This window comes from Motacilla alba, chromosome 3 (genome assembly GCF_015832195.1).
Source record: "Motacilla alba alba isolate MOTALB_02 chromosome 3, Motacilla_alba_V1.0_pri, whole genome shotgun sequence".
Lineage (NCBI taxonomy): Eukaryota > Metazoa > Chordata > Aves > Passeriformes > Motacillidae > Motacilla > Motacilla alba.
In genome coordinates this window covers 5,427,744-5,446,282 of record NC_052018.1, presented here as the reverse complement: position 1 = coordinate 5,446,282, position 18,539 = coordinate 5,427,744, and the positions used below count along the sequence as shown (strand labels likewise).

Below are 18,539 nucleotides of genomic sequence, written 5' to 3'. Positions count from 1 at the left end.
ACCTGTCACCGGCCCCTCCGTCAGCGCGCGGCCCCCGCGCACGCGCGGTGGGCGGGAGCGGCGTTGCGCGTGCGCCGCGGGAAGCGCGGGTTTGTTTGGTAACGTCCCGGCGGGCTGAGGCGGGGCCGGCAGCAGCGCCGAGGAGAGGGAGGCAGCGCCGGGAAGGTGAGGCTTGGGGAGACATGAGCCGAGAGGAGAGGAAGGGTTTTGTGGAGGTGTTGTCCTTGATGCTATCCGGCAGCACCGGGGAGCGGGCATTTGGGGATGTGAGGGGGTATGGGTGAGGACTACAACTCCCAGCATGCACTGCGATAGAGGAGACGGTCCTAGGCCGCGGTGGGGAGTGATGCGTGCCGGGAGTTGTAGTCCGTGCCTTATTTGCGGTCCGCTGTGAAGGCTGTCCCACGACATGGGTAGTTATGGAGGAGGGGACGTGCAGGGCTTGTTTCCTTGGTTTAGGGCTTATTTAGCTGGTGTGGAGTTTGTTTACCTGTCATATGGTTTGTTTACCTGTTTTAGGCCTCACTAACCGGGCCGGGGCTTATTTGTCTGCTGTCAATTTCGGCCCTTGTCTGGTGAGAAGTGGCAGGACCTGAGTGAGGAAAGAGTGGCCTGAGGGGGTGAGTGAAAAGCTAAATAAATCTGAGTCGTGGTGCTTGAGAGACGAGAAGGGTGGTGGGGTTTTCGGCTATTCCCTTCTGTGTGACAGCTTTTTTTCTCTATCTCTATAGTAAGAAAAACTAGATTTAAACTGCATCAGAAACCACTGTGCTTATGTGCAAAGGTAAAAAGTTCCTGTAATTGGGTGACTACACTGAAAATCAGAAAGATAAATCACAGAATGGTTTGAGTTGGAAGAGACCCTAAAGATCGTATCTTTCCAACTCTTTGCTATTGGCAGAGACATCTTTCAAATAGGGATGCTTTTGTAGTGGTTCTACCTTTAGGTAAATTTACAGGATTTGGGCTCTAGGTTAGCAAATATTCAAACAATATTCAAACATTTCATCACATTTAGGCTCATTTGGGGGTTATTGGGTTGAGCCCAATTTCTATTTCTTTGGGTTGGTTTTTTTTTTTTTTTTTTTTTTGAAAGTATGGTTTGCACTGTATGGGTTATAATTGCTGGATTTTAATTTTGTCTTTGTTTCCTCCTGTTCCCTTTGGTTTACAGATAACGAAACCCTGCCACACATCTTCCAATAAAATGGGGAAACCAAGTGGTGGGAGATCAGCAAAAAATCCTTTTAAATCACAAAGTCAACAAGGGCATTCTAGCAAAAAAAAGGGAGCAGATGAACAAGGAAGAAAACAAGGTTCAAAAAGACAGGTATTCATTATTTTGGAAAGGGAAGGGGAAAAAGGTATTTTTCCCATTTTTTAAATTGGAATTTATAGAGAATAGTTAATCAACCAAGAATAGTCCTCTCAAGGAAATGCCCAGTGTGAAGAGCTCTTTTGAGCAGTCGTCAGTAAAGCTTTTTGGGTTTTTTTTGTGCTCAAAGACTTTTGTCAGACACAGGCACAGTGAGTTCATAGGAGTAGATGAGTGCACAGCAGAGGATGTCTCAAAATTGCCGCATTTGCTGTAAATTTTTCCCTTCAGCAGGTCCCAAAGAAAGGCAAAAGGGAAGTTAAGGAACTGAAGGACTCTTCCCCTGCAGGTAGGGTCCTGTTCTTTCCTGTTAAAAGTGAGCTCTTTTACACCTTTGACTGCAGTCTGACTGAATTGCGTCACAAAGCTCTCTGTCCAGGTTTGACAAGTCATAGCTTTCCCTTTTTTCCTTTGTGATAACAGCAGAAAATGGTTCTTCAAAAAAGGTGAAGCTGTCCAGTGCCGCAGTAAGATCTTGGCAGCCTCTCTCAGAGAACAGTAGGCTATTCCTGGAAAATATAGTGGATTCAGTAGTACTGTAAGTGCCAAATACCCTGTTGGTTCTTCTTTATTTCCTCAAGGAACAAAGTAAAAATCATAGTATTACTTGAAGTCAATGTGTTTTTTAACATGTTCTCTGTGCTTGCACACTTTGTGATGGAAATTCTGCCTGTATTTTCTTTCCAGGTCTGTTTTGTCCCAACAGAGGGAGGGAAAAGATGATGTTCAGAAGCACCTTAATGTACTGAAAAACAGGTAAGAAATTATAAATTAGAAGGAAAAAGGGAGAGAAAAGATTTCTTCTACCCAGTTGTTTTGTACCATACTTTGAGGGTGAAGTAAAACTCTCCTCTGACAAACACACGTATATATATATATATATATATATATATATATATATATATATATTTAGATATGTAGAGAAAGCTATATATCATGTTTCATAAAAGCATTTTCAGGTTTTATTAAAATGGTCATCATTTGAAAGCAGTTAAAAATCCTCCTCGTAGAACTTAATTTGAAAAATGGAAGGGTCAGAACTGGGAAAATATTAGGAAAATATTAATTAATGTCAGTTTATAGTCAGGGAGTGTAGAGGCCAGTGGAATATAAACCACACAAGGTCAGTGCAATAGCAAACATGAGAATTTTGGGATTTCTTGTTCCTGGTTCTTTCCTTGGACACCTATGCCACATGATTTTGGAAGACAATTCAAGGCAGTTTTTATTTACCTCTGCAGTCATTTACTTCACTGGCAGCAGTTAAGTTTAAATCTGTAGTGAGATTAGTTTTTCCCCATAATTTTCTTTTTGCTTTGCAAAGAACTCCAAACAAGTCATACTTTCCTTTTTCTGTAATTGAAGGGTTCTGAGAAGTTTCAAGACATTAAAAGTGCCTCCAGGGAAGCTGGGCAACCTGAAGAATATCCTGGGCCTTCAAATGGCAGAGAAACAAATGCTTGAGACAAATGAGGAGTCTTTGGTACAGCTGCAGGTATGAAAATCAAGGAAGGGAAAAACTGCCTTACCACACTGCTGGCTGTGCCTGTGCTGTTGTGGAGGAGTGTCCAGTGTTCATCATTGTCTGCCACCTTTGCTGCAAAGCTCTGTCTCTTTTTGGATGTTTTGTCAGTGACTCAGTGTGTTCTGTGGGAAAGATTCACCATCTCTAAAGTAAATTTTCTTCTGGTTTTGTGGTTTTTTTTTTGGGTTTTTTTTTGGGGTTTTTTTTGTTGTTTTAGGAAGAAATAACCGACGCAGAGCAATCAGTGGAGCGCATTGAGGAAAAGATACAGCAGCTGCAGAACAAAATCCAGGTGCTCAAGAAGCAGTTAGAGGAAGATGAAAAAGAAGCCAGAAAGGTATAAAATAAATATAAGCATAAATAAAGATATCAAATAAATACTTGTGTAATCCTATAACCTAGAGGAATGGGCTGACTTCCAGAGCTTTCTCAAACAAGCTGTTTCTCAGTCAGTGTCATTTAAGGAAGGCCTCATTTGCTTTTGGGAATGGATCTTAATCTTTCCAACTTCAGTTGCAGAATTAAGTTTGGTTTCAGAAGATGGGTAATTACAGACAGGTTATTTTCCTACTGGTGTGGCTGATATTTGGGGGTTTGGATTGGTTTTTCATTCTCTTCTTCTTTTTCTAGGTCTTCCAGGAAAATGGCAGTGAAGCACTCCATCTTCCAGAACTCCCCAAGCGCAGTTTGCAGGCACCTATTTTGCAGGTGAGTGTGGAATACATGTTTATCTTTTCAGAGACACTTTGGTTATGAGGAGGAATGCAACAGAAAGTGCTTTTATCCCTTACCCTCTGCCAGAGGGGGCAATTCAGAAAATTCTGAAAAATTTGAATAGATTTTCATTTTCCGTGTTGTATTTTTATTCTTTTCAGTGAGAACTATACACTTCTGATTTAAAACCAGCACAAAACCCTAAAAAGCCTCCTCATCCCTGGAAGTGTTCAAGGCCAGGTTGGATGGGGCTCTTGGGGCTCTGAGCAGCTTGGGATAGTGGAACCTTGTGGGAGGTGGCCCTGCCCATGGCAGGGGCTTGGAACAAGTTGATCTTTAAGGTCTCTTCCAACCCAAACAATTCTGTGATCGTATGATTTAAAACATTGCCTGTCTTTTCCTAGAAACCCTATGGCCCTAGGGAACTTGGAATTTCTGAAATATATCTATAATTGCTGGAGGGAAAACTCATTCTGTGACTTTGAATCTTCTTTTGTTTAAGCTGTAGCTGGGCTGCATGAAGGTGAAATTCCTGTTGCACTCGACAAAAACCGGTTTTTTATTTGTTGTCTATGATTCTTTCCTTCTTTAGGAGGAAATTTTGAAGGTAAAGAATCAGAAGGGCCTTTTAAAGGATATGAATGCTATTCAGCAGTCAGCTGACTTGAAGAACTTGTTAACCCTTGTTGAAAAGGCCTATGAGAAGCTGGATTTGCTTTGAGAAGCCAAAATATGTCGAGTCTCTGTGCTGAGTTTGGAATCCACTTTCTTCCTAATGGCCCTCCTGTTGTGACTGCTGCATTTACGTTATAACATTTTCTATTAACATTGGTATATAAATGTGTAGATACATTTTGGGAGTCAAGTAATTTAAGTCATCTGTCAAGGTTTTTTGGGGTTTTTTTTGACCTGTGATGGCTTCAAATGAGGATACATCCTGTCTTAGGAGAAGGGAGGGAAATGGATCCTGGATTATTTGGGTGTTTTTACAGAATAAGGGAACTATTCCATTCTATTTGCATTTCTTTATCTGTAAATCACTGAAGGCCATGTCTTCTACGAAAGTAGTTTTTATTTGGGAGTTTAAACCCAAAACAGGTAGTAAAAATAAGCTTATCTAATACTTATCTAATACTGTTCAACTTTATTACTGTTTTTTAACAAAAACCCTCAATTGAATAAAATGTGATAATTTTTATCAAATGCACAAAATTGCTCTTATGTTTTCGTTACTTAATACAAAAAACAACATCAAACAACATGAAATAATTTTCTCAGGTAAATTACCTGCTGAAAGATAGGAGTGTTCTTTAGACTGACTTGCTTCATAAACTGCTGCTGCTACTCGTAATTAGACAAAAGGTAATTATCTCTTTTCTCTGAGGGCTTGAAAGCCTCTCTGGAGTTAGAATCATGGAATTTCTTAAGTTGGAATCAACCTGTAAGGATTTCTGAGTCCAGCTCTCTACTCCTCGTAGGATTACCTAAACCATGTAGGATCAGGAAAACCAGACTAAGTACTTGCTTTATACTGAATCACAGGAAAAGGATATATAATTATTTAGAAGTATTTCTCAAACTTTTTATCACTTGGCAAGGGAAGCCAAGTTACTGATATAACCATTACCCCAAAATAATTTAATCCAGAGCATGGGTTAAAGATTTTCCTGCATGCCAGGAAGAGGTTAAGTAGAGATATACTACTTTGCTTTCATTGAGGGTGATTTACTGTTTGGGTTTTGAACTTCCTGAGCCACATAGAGACCTTTGCCTTTTTGAAAGTTTTTTATTTTGAAAAGAAAGTGTGGAGAAGGGCAGTGAGTAGGAGTCAGATCAGCTTCCACACAAGGAAGTTGAAATAGTAACTGAAGAATGAGCTGTTGCATTACAACACTGGATAGATACAGAGGCAAGCCATAATTAATTTAATTTAATTTTTTTCCCCCACAGTGGGTGATTTATGATAGGCTGGCTGTGGGTATTGTTACTTTGGGGTTTTCATGCACACATAAGCAGGGTAACAAGAACCAGGAACATAAATCCAGACATTAAGCAGGTGGTCTTAGCTTGACTTGATGGTGGATTCTCTTGCACAGAGTTGCAGAATGATCTGATTGTTGCTTTTGATGAGATTTGAAGCCTCTTCCAGAAGGTTCACCGATGTTGATCTGTGTTTGTGGAGCTGTGACCACAGCTCTGTGATTTGACCTGGGAGCACCTGAAACTTCCATTTCACAAACCTTGGCTTTAAATAGGTAAGATATTTTCCTCTGTGTATGCTTTATGTACTGAGTTTATCCATTTAAGGAATACTCAGGGAAAATCTTAAAGAGCTTCTGGATTCAGGTCAACTTGGCTTAAGGTTTTTCCTCAGAAGTGATCTACAACAATTTGATTTCTTTGCGTATGGAAATGGCGTAGGGAGAAGAGCCAAGGGAAGAAGCTGCACTGGGACACTGGGGACCATCAGGATATCCAGCCCAGCTTCAATCCCAGCTGACTGCCAAGGTCAAACAGCCCTTCTGTTCTGACAGCCTGAAACTCTGAACATCCTACATTTATCTCCATGTACAATCTAAACACAGCTTCATAGCCCATATGTCTTTAGGGAAAAACCTGGACTTGGGAGCATTTGTTGAGATATGCTTTCAACAAACAGTGAACATGGCAGCCAGAACAGGAAAACTGAAGGCCTGTATTATTTAGCTGAGATTAGGTGATCTAAGAGATTAATCCATGAGCCATCAGTTACTTCACACTTCTGGTCCATTTCTGCCCTGTCCCAAAAAGTAAAAAATAAAAGAACACCACTTTGGTTTAGAAGTGCTGGAAACCTTAATTGAAATATGGATTATTTTGGTCAAAGAATTAATAACACAGATGCCATGGGAAAGTGATTTAAACATTCTAGAATCACAATGGATTAGAGCTCTAGGAACGTGCTACAGCACACATTTTATAGGGTTTGGGGATGACATTAAATGAAATGGCAGGGCTGAGGTCCAGGTCTGAGTTGGAAACTCCAGGTGGAGGGTGGAAGTTGAACCTCTGCAGGAGACTGGTGAAGAAGAGGAAGAGCTCCATTTTGGCAAGAGTCTCCCCAGCACAGATCCTCCTCCCTGGAACAAAAGGCAAAAGGACCACAAGAAAATCAGTGAGAGCTGCTTCTTCAGTATTGGATGAAAAAACCTCTTTTATCAGCTCTTGACTGAAAAAGATCAGTGGGAATCCAGAACATTTGACTGTTATATCCTAGGTATGAATAAAGAACAGAGTTGATTTTAAAACTCTTGGGTACAAGTTAACAGAGAAAGAGGAATTTTGATCTTCAGAGGTATCATAGCAAAGGCAGCTGGTGATGATTTTTTATTTTCTTTTGTCTAAATTCTTGCATTTGGAGGGAAATGTAGTCTGAATTCCTTAACTCCACTTTTCCATAAAATCTGAATTTTTACTTCATTTTCACAATTTTCTTCTACTTGGCTGAATTTTTGGATCCCAAACCAACTTGTTTAGTCTTGAGTCTAGGTCTATTAGTCAACTCATAGGCAATTTTTTATACTGAAATTTGTCAGCGAATTCCTTGAAGATTCACAAATGCTGGCCAGGGTGGGACTGAGAAGCAAGGTGGAGGAGATATTCTATGACTATTCAAAAGTGCTGTAAATATAAGTTCTGTCAAATCCAGTAGCTAGTAGATCCAGGGAATGCCCAGACCTGACACTCCCTGGATCTGCTTTCAGCTGGGACATCTGGACTTAAGTCTGGAAAAGAAGACCTGGGAACTGGAAGTGTCATAAGTTCTAAAAAGAAAAAAAAATAAATTACTGTGTACTGGTTGGTCAGTATGACAAGAAAAAATCTTATTCGAAGATCATACAGAGTTGAAAATATACAAATAGGGTTGATAAAAAAAAAGGAGAGTGTTGTGGATATGCCAGATAAATTAGCCAGAGACTGATATGTGGGAACTTAAAAAGAGCAATTACAGAGCCTGCAAAGCAGAGGAAATGTCAGAGAAGGAGCAGGGTTGGAATCTCCCATGGCAAATGGTGTAGGTATGTAAATTCAGGTGAATGTCACATTCTGAAAAAGCCTCAAAGGGCAAGTCCCTTCTTTCCTTTGATTTTACACAGAATTTGGGGTTTTTTTATTGTCATACTATATGAAATCTTGACCCAGCCAACATTTTTTGTGACTTTTTAAAAAGGACATGGAAAAATGAAGCAGGAATGCATAGAATAATCTTTGCTGTGTGTTCTGTGTAAATATAAAAGAGAAAGCACCTGCTGAGAAAGGCATGAAAGCATCTTTCTTCACAAATTTCCCATTGGCATCAAGGAAGTGTTCAGGGTAGAACATGTCTGGTTTCTCCCACTGCGACTGGTCTTTCAGGACTGAGGTCAGTAAAGGGACGATGTAGGTTCCCTGCAAAATAGGACAGTGGAATGAATTCCTGGGCAAATTTAGAAAGAAGAAATGTTAAAAGAAGCAATCCTGTAGGCGTCTCACCTTGGGGATGAAATAGCCTTGGAGGGTGACATCTGCAGCAGTCTCATGAGGCAAATCCAGTGGCAGGATGTTGGCAAACCTCTGAATTTCATGGATGACAGCATCTGTGTATGGCATCTGAGCTCGGTGCTCGATCCGTGGGGGGTTGGACCCTATCACTTGCTCTATCTCTTCTTGGACCTTTTCTGAAGAAAGAATCAACTCTAAGATGCAAGGACTCATTCACCCCTGAGACACAGTGTGCTTTACTCATGTAAAGTATAACAGATCTGGAGCATAAACCATAAATTCTCCAAAAATCTTTTTTTCCTTTCAGAAATAATGGGAGGTGAACAGGACTACAATGTTTGATTCTTTACCAACAAGAAACCTAAAGACTTTTTTTTCTGCCATCTCTTCTGTCTAAAGATCCATGTTCTGCCCAAGGGTTGTCTCGAAAACCCCGTTTGCCTCCAAACAACCCTGTACCATCAGCTGGAATGGAGCTGCCAGACAAAGGCAATTTTATGAATCTTCTCAGGTCCCTAAAGCCTTGGTACAGTTCATTTAACATCTGCACAGGCCTTGGGTTTATTGACAGCTTCTGAGGGAAACCTGGAACAGAATCATTGACCAACACAGGACAGCTCTTTGCTTACTAATTAATGAGATTTCCCTAAGCAGAGGGCCTGGCCTCTATGAACTCTGTGTTCTGCTGCTGGCCGACCAGTGAGATCCCGACTGGGTCTGAACCAGAGGGCACAGAGACAGTACTTGGCTGGAAATCTCAGATTTTTGTAACTTGGCCTATTAACACATGTGTTGATCCTCCAGGTTCCTGTTTGTTCACTAATACCTTGAGTATAACAATATCTATCATTAAACCACTTACTCTGGATTTCAGGGTACTTTAGCATCAGCAGAAAGCCCCAGTTTAGTGTGGTGGAAATGGTCTCAACACCAGCAGTAAACAAATTGCTCATCAAGCTTAGCAAGTTGTCATTATGGAAATACCCATTGGTAGTGGATTTCTCCTGAAAAAAGTCGTTGAGATAAGAGGATGAAAACTTAAAGCTTTCCATGTGAAAATGCAATTTATGTAGATAAATATTTGCTAAGATATAAATCCTATATTTTAAAAAAGTGTGTCTTCCTTGTCTTAAAAAAGACAAGGAAGAGCTTTGGGCTTGAGCCTGGAGGAGAATGCTGACATACCTTTGTGTTTACTAGGACCATCTGCAAAGGGAGCTGCCCTCCCCATGTGGAAGGTAACCCAGCCCTATCAGAGATCCCAAATAAATCCCAGTAAAGCCCAGGTAGTGATTCCATTCTGTTATGTATTTTGTTTTCAAAAGAGCCAGAAGAGCTGGGACAACAGAGAGAGCAGATAAAAAGATGCAGCCTTGGTAAATATATTCATACATTGTGAAGAAAATAAATAAGGATAAATGTTTACTGACTAAAAGAGGTTGGAACTTTAACAGTATGAAATCTCTGTTCAACTCTACCACTTTGTCATATGTATTTTCTCAAAGACGGCTTCCCTAAAGGAATTCAGCTGTAATTCGAAGGACTGAAAGAAAATTGCAAATGTCTTCATAGAACTGTAAAACATGGAACCAGGAAGAAAATACTCAGTTACCTCCTGCTGTTTAACCAGGAAGGCATCAATAAAACTTCTTTGGTCATTTTTGTCCAGGTTTTTGAGGTGCTCTACAAAAGTAACTCGTACAAAATCATGGAATTCATCTCTGTTTCGAAGGAGAGCTTTGTTAGCCCTTAGGAGGAATCCAAGGTATGGGAAGATATTGTACATCTGCAAGAGTGGAAGTTGTTAGAGAAATTTTATCAGCCAGAGGTCTGAAAACACAACAGAAACAAATTAGCAACATTTGGCCTTCCTTGCAGATACAAAGTCAAAAACTTAAGATTAATATTTTGTTTTTTAGAACACAAAAAAGTAACTGGATGAATTTGTAGTAGAAAATTCATCAAGGACCACCAAATAGATGTTAAAATCTTGCCCCAAATTACTATTTTTCAGGAGTAGTGTAAGTGACAGGCTCAAACAGCTTCAAGCTGCCACCAGGCAGATGGAAATGTTAGCCGGCAACTTTTTTTATTGTTTTGGCCAGCTCTTCCACCAACATTTTTTTTTTCTTTTTCAGAACCTAGATAGACATAAATCAATCCAGGGTGTGGCAGCATTGCATGCAAGTGTCTGAAGGTATTTTTCACTCACTATCGCTCTTCAAACTCTGTTTTAAATATGTTTTTGAGAGATTGGGGGCTTGATTGTTGACTTCCCAAACTGTCTCTCAAGGCTTTCTTGTCTGAGGAAGGGCTTTGTAAACCTATTGTCTCTCAAAGTCTCATATTTTCCTGTTTAACAGGAGAAACCAACCACCAGTCTTGCTATTGGCGGGCAGAGGAACAACATAAACATGTGAATCATTACCGTGACCAAAGGTTTCCCAGCAAGCCTCATGTTTTCATTGGTCAGATTTAGAAGTCTCACAAATCTGGGGTCTTTGTAGTCAAATCGTTTTCCAAGCAATATTGACACAATTATATTAGCAACTGCTGCATTAATTATTTTGCTGGCATCAATGGGATTTCCTAGACAAGGAGCAAGAGAATTTATTACATTGTAATAAAGAGATGTAATTTGTAAATGTAAATTTATTATTAAATATTGCTATTTATCTGTTATGATTGATTGCTATCATTGATTATTATCCAATGTCAGAATACCATAGCAAGACACAAAAATGCCAGAGGAGCCAAATTCATCAAACTGGTGTACATTTCCTAAAAAGGTCTGAACTTGAGTAAGACTCAAAAATCCTTTGCATACTTGGACAAAACCTTAGAGGTAGTGAGGCCCTGGCACAGGCTGCCCAGACAAGTTGTGGCTGCCCCACTCCTGGAAGTGCTCCAGGCCAGGCTGGACGGGGCTGAGAGCAGCCTGGGTAGGGGAAGGTGTCCCTGCCCATGGCAGGGGCTGGATCTGGATGAGCTTTAAGGTCCCTTGGAACCCAAACTATTCTGAGACTGTGATTCCACGGGTTTGCAGAATGAACAACCCACCCACCTTCCTGTGAGGCGATGGAATCTGCCAGGTGCCCGTACTCCTCCACGATTCGATCCTCAATGGCCTTTTTGCCCATCCCAAAGTCTCGTAAGGCTGTGAGGGTAAACCTTCGCATCACCTTCCAGTTTTCACCATGGGCAAAAACAACCCCTGAGACCAAGAGAACATTTCAATGTGGCATAAGATTTCAAATAATTTTGTAGGCATAGAATGGAGCTGTTTAGTAGCAGTCACTTTTAAAACAAGTTAAATTGCATCCAGATGAGGAAAAACACAACTGTGCCTTAAGTATTTTCAAACCTCAACAACAGGTTCATTACACAAGCAAAGGATAAATATTTAAGGTTTATTTAATCAGTCTTAAGAAGAATATATATCCTCAAAGACACTTGTCACTGAAAGAAAGTGGACATTGGAAATTCAAACTGCTGGTCATCATAGTTTGCAAGTGGAATTGAACTAAGATCTCTGATGACTGCAGGAAAAAAATTAAGCAGGAAAATATGTCTTGAAAAATTAGGTAATGTCTTAAAACCTCCACCATCAATTTTTTCACTGAAATTGTTACATCATGTAACTGATGACATCAACTATGTTTTTTTTCCCTAAATAAAAAAAAAAAAAAGTGAAAAGTAAGCTTCTATGCAATAATATGATCAAAAGATGCAGCTATTAAAATGTTCACAGAATTATTCCTGAATTTTTCCAAGGATCTTTGGAGATATAAATATGAAATTCTTATGCTAAATTAGAATGAAGTTTGGGTGTGAAATTCTTGTTTTGAAACCCAGCTCATTAGACAGTATTCTCCTTTTTAAAATAAATCCATAGTTCTCTATGTGCTACATGCTATCTATTGTCACATTCTGAATTTAAAAGCACTATTTACCACTGAAATGATGAGCAACACTAGAATACTAATTTCAGAAAAGATTCTTCTATGATAAGCCCAAAACCCCACAAGTTCAGAGCTGTATCATGAGAGCTAGAAATGCTTTTCTGGCAAGGATGCCCTGTTCTAGATCCTGCAAGTGTGTCACCATCCATTTTCTGTTGCTGTAGTTATTTTTAGAGTTATGGTTGTTTTGTTGCCATTGTCGGTAGTTTCAAAGTTGAATAAGTGTGCTAAAGTCAATGAAATTGCTCCCTATTTCCAATGCCTTTTTGAGCTCTGATCCAAAGTGTTGTCCCAGCTCCTGCTTTGTCTATAGCAGGGAAAAAAAAAGAGTAGGTCAAGCTGATAAGGAAGAATCAGACCAACTTACCATTTCCTTTGGTCAAATCTTCAAAGACTGGGATTTTAGGTCTCTCTGCGAATGCATCTCCCTGGTTTACAAGAGCTTCCTTCACTGTCTCATAGCCAGAAATCACTACAACTTTCCTGTACCCCATCTGAACACTGAAGACTGGACCATATATTTTGGACAGCTGTCAGGAGAAGAGAACAGTGATTTACAACTTCTACAGCCAACAGAGAAATTAATCGCCTGTTCCAGTGCTGCTTATTTTCCAGCCCTGCCTCTGGGTTACTCACATGGTAGATACTTTCCTGACTGCAGGGAAAGACACTTGATTTAAATGATGGGAACATGTCAGACATTGTGGTGGATAATGACTAAATGGAACAGTTGGGAGAAGAGTTCCATTGTGCTAAACTGAGCAGAAGCATCAGCGGCTGAAACCCAAAGTCAGCAAAGGATTGCACTGAGAGTTCTGTCTGCCCTCAGAAACCCTTGTAAATTCAATTTTTGACTCATGTTTTCACATGTAGCTGTATGCTATTGTGCTTCTTTTGTGCACAGGCTACACCTGAACAACCTGTTCAAATGTTTGGTACCATTATTTTATTAAAAATAAATAAATTTGTTTCTGGGCCAGGATTTAGCATTAGATACATTCAAATTTTTTATACATGATTACATACACCATGAATCTGTCTCAGAGACAATGTGGTAGTTTCTTAGATGGTACAGGTAGATTTATTTTTATGCAACTCGGTGTTCCTGATTCTTCTGACAACTGGAGAGGTGTTTCCCGACTGCACTAATTTTCTAGTGGGTTTGCAGAGAGAAACAGAAGGCATCTATTTAGCATCAAGATGCAAAATGTTCAACAAGTGGTAAGCAAGTACAGCCATCTGAAACAACAGGAGCAGTGATCCATATCTGAATTGTGCTCAAGTCAGAGAGCCAGTATCCAGCATCAGAAAGGAATCACTGATTTACAGCAGATACATGTTGGTTCTGCTGGCCTGCAAACAGATGGAACTTGCTCTTGTCAACATGACTGGACTGTGTGGGAGAGCTACAGTGATATTCCAGATATTGCGTCTAAGCAGTCTTTTGATTTGTGGGTACGACATCCATACAGGTTTGTTGGTGCAAATATCCCTTTCAAAATCATCAGCAGGGAAAATGTGTAATTTTAATCTCTAAGCAGAAAAAACTCTAAGAAAGGAGCAGGTTCATAGAACTCTTCTCACTCAAAGTCAGCAAAGCCCTGCAATAAACTACATAAAGAAAGCACTAGAAGAAAACAGAAAGATTTATTATTTTGGCAAAGGTTGGCCCTGAATATTAAGAGTATATAATTATATCTTCAGCTGTCGGGTCTCCTGCCCACCCAGGGACACTAGATGTGGGGTTTCATCCCCGGATTGAGGTGACCCCAAAAGATGGAAAAGTCCCTCCTCCAACCCGTGCCATCGAAGAAAGACTCAGTAGTCTTCTGTTGTCCGTTCTCAAGGTAGTTTATTGTTGGTTATCTAAAAGATTCTTCTCCTGAACTGCTGTGGCCCGTTCAGCAGGTCAGACAAAGGCACACTGCCCTCCCAGGGGGCTGGTGCCATCTTTCATATCATATATTACGTATTACATGTTTATGCTTTTTCCCCAATACCTACTATCTATATTGAATAGTGACTTTTTACTCTAGACTAATCTGTGAGTGCCAACATCACCAAAGACATGGAGGCTAGGAAGGAGAAAGGAAGAGGACAGGGCACACCCAAATCCCTCCATCTTAGATCTCCTTACTCCCATGTACAAAACTTGGACCCCTGCGTACAAGGCTTAAAACCCCCCTGTACAGCACTCAAAAATCCTTCCTTTCACTTTGTGACTACTTCTACTACAATACCTAAACTTGTGTGTGTGGCTTGTAATTCTTCATACAGAGTTGGTAATTTGCTCCATGGGCTAAGATCAAAACCCCACGTGTGTCTTTGGCTGCATGCCAGGGTCTCAGAGCCCCCTGCCAGCGGCTCTGGCCATCCAGGACACCCAGAGGGATGTTCTAGATTCCGACATTCAGCTTTTGGGGAAGAAAGAGGAAAGGGAGATGAGAATGTTGATAAATCAGTGAAGACAAGATGCTGCAGTCACAGCTCCAGGTACATCAGACAGCTGAAGGCAGAGAGGGTTACACCACATATCAAAATCATCCTTATTCAGTTGTATTTTTCTCAAAATTACCACAAAAATAAGGTGGATGTTTGCTAATCATTTGAAAGTTGTTGAAGGCTGAAACCTAGATAAAATATTACAGTCAAGAAACCATGCTGCATTCAGCATTTTCTGCTCAAATAACCATCTCCAGGTCCCTTGCTAAAGACTCATGCATGGATGCAATACATTGGGTGCAATAGGAGAAACCCTCTAGGACCAACAGAAAAGAAAATGAGTACCTGTAGATAAGTCCTGTAGGGTCTCTTCAAGTCAAACAAAAGAAGGTTTCCAATTATAGGCAGTGGTCTTGGACCTGGAGGAAAGTTCTGTCTTTGGTCATTGTTCCAGAAACCTACTGTTTTCCAAATGGAGAGAAAAGCCAGGATCAACACCAAAACAATGGAAGTGCTGCTGTTCCAGAAACCTGCTGTTTTCAAAATGGAGAGAAAAGCCAGGATGAACACAAAACCAATGGAAGTGCTGCTGTTCCAGCCCATCTCGATTCAGCCAAGTATTTGCCACAGAAGAGAAAAGAGAAAAGTGGACACTGGATCTCTGTCCTCCGGAAATAGTTTGCTTGTGTTAGTCCATAAACCTCTCTTCCATAAAAGGATATGCTTTAATCACAGCTTTGTGACCTATTCTTTTCCCATGTGCTTCTAAATAAGTCCTCAGAAGGGAAGAGGGGCATATATATGTTTGCTAACCAATGTGACTGGGTGAGGGTATGGGTCACTGGGCAAGTGTGAAAGTCCAAGAACAGGGATTCTTGCAGGTCATCAACCTGACATTTGCTATAAAAGCCATAAACTGGCTGTCCAGGTTACTGATTAATCATGTTTTTTGCCTTTAGCACAGATATCCTTGATACCCTTGGGGAATCAAAATTCCACTGCCCAGGGATGTAGTGCAAAGAGATTAATTTTTTTTAAAGTGTGTCATGTATGAATGTGAGACACAAGCTGAGAGCAGATGTATCTGTTTTTTGCAGCGTTAAGACAGTACTCGCACACTTAGTGTGAGAATCTCTGTTCAATTCTTCACATATAACCCAGTTGCAGTCCTCTAATAAACCCATCAGCCTGACAGTCTGTTATTTTTCTCAGGGTTTGCATGTTTGAGGAAACAGTACGCCTTTTCCTGTTTTCAGATTGTGTGATTGCTTTCTCCCATGCTTCCCAGGGCTTTTCACAAAACTGTTTAAGGGTGGCATAACTTCGATTCCATTGAATTCATTGGGAATTTGAAATCAGAGAATCACAGAATTATTGAGGTTGGAGGGGACTCTGGAATTTGTCTGGTTCAATCCCCCTTTCAAGCTGGGTCACCAAGAGGCACTTGCCCCAGCCTATGTCCAGAGAGGTGTTGAACATCTCCAAGGACCTAAAAGATTTTATGATCCTAAGGAGGAAGATTCCATATCTCCTGGGCAACCTGTGCCAGTGCTTAGTCACTCTCACAATATAAAAATGTTTCCTGATGTTCAGAGGGAACCTCCTGTGTTTCAGCGTGTGCCTGTGGCCTCTGGTCCTGGCACTGGGCACACACTGAGGAGAGTCTGGCTCTGACTTATTTGATCCTCCCCCCAGGTGTTTGTACTGATAAGATCCTGCTAAGCCTTCTCTCCTCCAGGCTGAACTCCCACCTCTCTGCGTTTCCTCATATAAGAGATGTTGCATTCACTCCAGTATCTTTGTGGCCCTTTGCTGGACTCTCTCCAGTCTGTCCATATCTCTTTGGTACTGGGAATGCGAGAACTGGACACAGCACTGGGAAAAGACATGCTCTGTTGGCTGAGGAAAGGGGGCTGAGGTACAGCTTCATTCAGGTGTCTCAGAGAGTGAACAGCAGAGGAGGAGGTGTTGAAAGAGCAAGCCAAGGGGAAGACTGGAGGAAAAGCTGAGTCACAGACCACAGAACAGTGTTTGGAAGAGTTTTCTAGCAGAAATCTTGAACACAAGTTGTATGGCCTTGAGGCCTTGAGGCCTTTAGGCCAGAACCTGAAGGTTGTGTGAGGTGAAGTGCCTCAAGGCTGAGCCTCTTGTCCTTCTCTCCCAAAAGTGTCAGGGTCCCTACAGAGACATGGCCAGAGGCAGAGGAGAGGAGGGAATTGGGGAATTCCCCAGGGAATGGGGGTGCAGAGCCCTAGAGGGAAAGAGCCCTGGCACATGGCTGGGGGCCTGGGAGTGGGGCTTGAGCGAGCCTGGGAGAGGAGCTTGAGCAAGCCTAGGAGAAGGGACTGAGCAAGCCTGGGAGAGGGGCTTGAGCAAGCCTGGGAGAGGAGACTGAGCAAGCCTGGGAGAGGAGACTGAGCACGCCTGCTCTTGGCCTGGCTCACCCTGAGCCTGCTGCTGACCCCAGGGGCTCTGGAGGAGAGGCCAGGACATTTCACCTACCTGGAAGATATTCTGGAAGAAGTCCAGGGCCAGTGTCCAGCTGTGCTCTTGTTTGTCTAAATCTACTTCACTTTTCCAGAGTGGGTAAAAGTCACTGAAAATGTTGAGTTTTCCACGTATATCTGGAATTTAACTAATAGCAAGGAACTGAGAGGAGGCTGTAAGGTGAACATTTTGCTGGAGGCTTGAGAAGAACAGGAAGAGCTCTCCTTTGGCAAGAGGAGACATATTTTGTTAATACATTTTGAAAAAAGGTTGATCCCAGTAAGAGAAATAAGACATCCCCAAGAAATGTCAAACAAATACATTTGGTCATCTGACCATTCAATTAATACATTTATTCAGCAACAGATTTGAGCACAAATGTTAAAAGAAATTTTGTAAGCAAATATTCAGCCAGTGGCTTTCAAATACATTTTCTTTTCAGTAATGAAATACAAAGATACTGCTCTGACAGAGGTAGAAATGAAGAACTATACAACAGCCTTCAAAGCTATGGTCACCCACTGTTATTCTGGAAAGGGCTGACAAGTAAGCTTGACCTTTAGTTAGTTTAAAGTAAGCTTGACCTTTAGTTAATTTAAAGACAATATCATTAAAGTTTTACTTATTAAAAAAAAAAAAAAAAGCACCCCACAACACCTTATTTAAGATCTCTCAATGTAAAAAAAAAGTCAAAGTGAGAACAAAGGTAAGACAGTAAGAGTGTTGAGTGGTTGTTGGAAGGGATAAAACATTGCCAGTCTTTTATGAGAAAGAAAAGAAATGCTGATGATCATGACCCTCAAATTTGGGGTAGTTGTACTTTAACTTTTGTTTACTTTTCAGTCCCATCCTTTAAGTTCATCCTTCCCTCCATGTCTTATTTAACTCCTTACTTTCTTTTCCTGCCAGTGCAAGGCTTCCTTATGGAAGAACAAAAGGGTTTTTAGTAAAACATTTTCAGCTTCTGTCTTTTAAGCATCCAGTCATGTATTACAGAGAAGTTGTAACTAATTATTAATAAAGTTCTGCTGATTCAAGGTATTCAAAGCTTTGATTAGTATAAAATAACCAACCAAAAAATGCACTAAGCCAGAGAACCAAATGCCACTGTCATCTGCAATGGGGATGTGAGCAATTAATGTAAAAAACCTTTGGAGAAAAAAATTGTATATGTCAAGGGCACAGTAACATGGAAAAAAAATAGCATTTAAAGCTCTGGTAAGACAAAAGGATTCATCTCCTTACTCGATTTTTGAGAGACCCTAAGGGACTGATTTCTCTGGGGGAGGAATATTCTGAAAAAAAAGTTCAGGGAAAATGAGTACTGAGAGGATGAGGGTATGGATTACTATGGAAAGATTATAAGGAGAACTGGAGAACAAAAATGTATAATTAATTTTTTTCCTTTTGTATTAAAAAAAACCCAACCAAACCCAAAATGTTATTATTGAGGGCATCAATCACCAGGAAAGGTTTAGGTTTAATATTAGGAAAAAATTCTTCCCTGGAAGAG

General features: G+C 40.8%; 2 protein-coding genes across 5 annotated transcripts; one reads left to right on the top strand and one right to left on the bottom strand.

Annotated features, from left to right (window-relative positions):
- Positions 1–30: 30 nt before the first annotated feature.
- Positions 31–6,101, top strand: CENPQ (centromere protein Q). 4 transcript variants are annotated; one of them, XM_038132351.1, is made up of 11 exons: positions 31–165; positions 520–620; positions 732–784; positions 1,175–1,330; positions 1,610–1,664; positions 1,802–1,913; positions 2,063–2,131; positions 2,741–2,870; positions 3,118–3,237; positions 3,531–3,608; positions 4,207–6,101. In XM_038132351.1, exons 4-11 carry the CDS (start codon positions 1,208–1,210, stop codon positions 4,333–4,335), a joined length of 816 nt encoding a protein of 271 aa, XP_037988279.1. In that variant the 5' UTR covers positions 31–165; positions 520–620; positions 732–784; positions 1,175–1,207; the 3' UTR covers positions 4,336–6,101. The 4 variants fall into 4 exon arrangements, with proteins under 4 accessions (XP_037988279.1, XP_037988278.1, XP_037988277.1 ...); XM_038132350.1 differs by having other exon boundaries at positions 1,607–1,664; XM_038132349.1 differs by having other exon boundaries at positions 32–165; positions 1,799–1,913.
- Positions 5,385–15,320, bottom strand: LOC119699204 (cytochrome P450 2K1-like). The gene is made up of 9 exons (XM_038132345.1): positions 14,885–15,320; positions 12,465–12,627; positions 11,200–11,349; positions 10,564–10,724; positions 9,748–9,921; positions 8,998–9,139; positions 8,127–8,311; positions 7,901–8,042; positions 5,385–6,733 (listed from the first exon to the last, which is right to left on the bottom strand). The coding sequence occupies exons 1-9, from the start codon at positions 15,140–15,142 to the stop codon at positions 6,546–6,548; spliced, it is 1,563 nt and encodes a 520-aa protein (XP_037988273.1). The 5' UTR covers positions 15,143–15,320; the 3' UTR covers positions 5,385–6,545.
- Positions 15,321–18,539: the final 3,219 nt, after the last annotated feature.

What these genes read in the sequence shown, in the direction of transcription:
- CENPQ (XM_038132348.1), top strand. Translation starts at nt 1,208, where the DNA reads ATGGGGAAACCAAGTGGTGGGAGATCAGCAAAAAATCCTTTTAAATCA. An exon ending in ATAGTGGATTCAGTAGTACT is followed by an intron (nt 1,914 to 2,062) that starts GTAAGTGCCAAA and finishes TTTTCTTTCCAG; the next exon opens with GTCTGTTTTGTCCCAACAGA. An exon ending in CTTAATGTACTGAAAAACAG is followed by an intron (nt 2,132 to 2,740) that starts GTAAGAAATTAT and finishes CTGTAATTGAAG; the next exon opens with GGTTCTGAGAAGTTTCAAGA.
- LOC119699204 (XM_038132345.1), bottom strand. Translation starts at nt 15,142, where the DNA reads ATGGGCTGGAACAGCAGCACTTCCATTGGTTTTGTGTTCATCCTGGCT. An exon ending in AAAGTACCCTGAAATCCAGA is followed by an intron (nt 8,312 to 8,997) that starts GTAAGTGGTTTA and finishes TTCTTTCTTCAG; the next exon opens with AAAAGGTCCAAGAAGAGATA. An exon ending in AAGGCTATTTCATCCCCAAG is followed by an intron (nt 8,043 to 8,126) that starts GTGAGACGCCTA and finishes CCTATTTTGCAG; the next exon opens with GGAACCTACATCGTCCCTTT.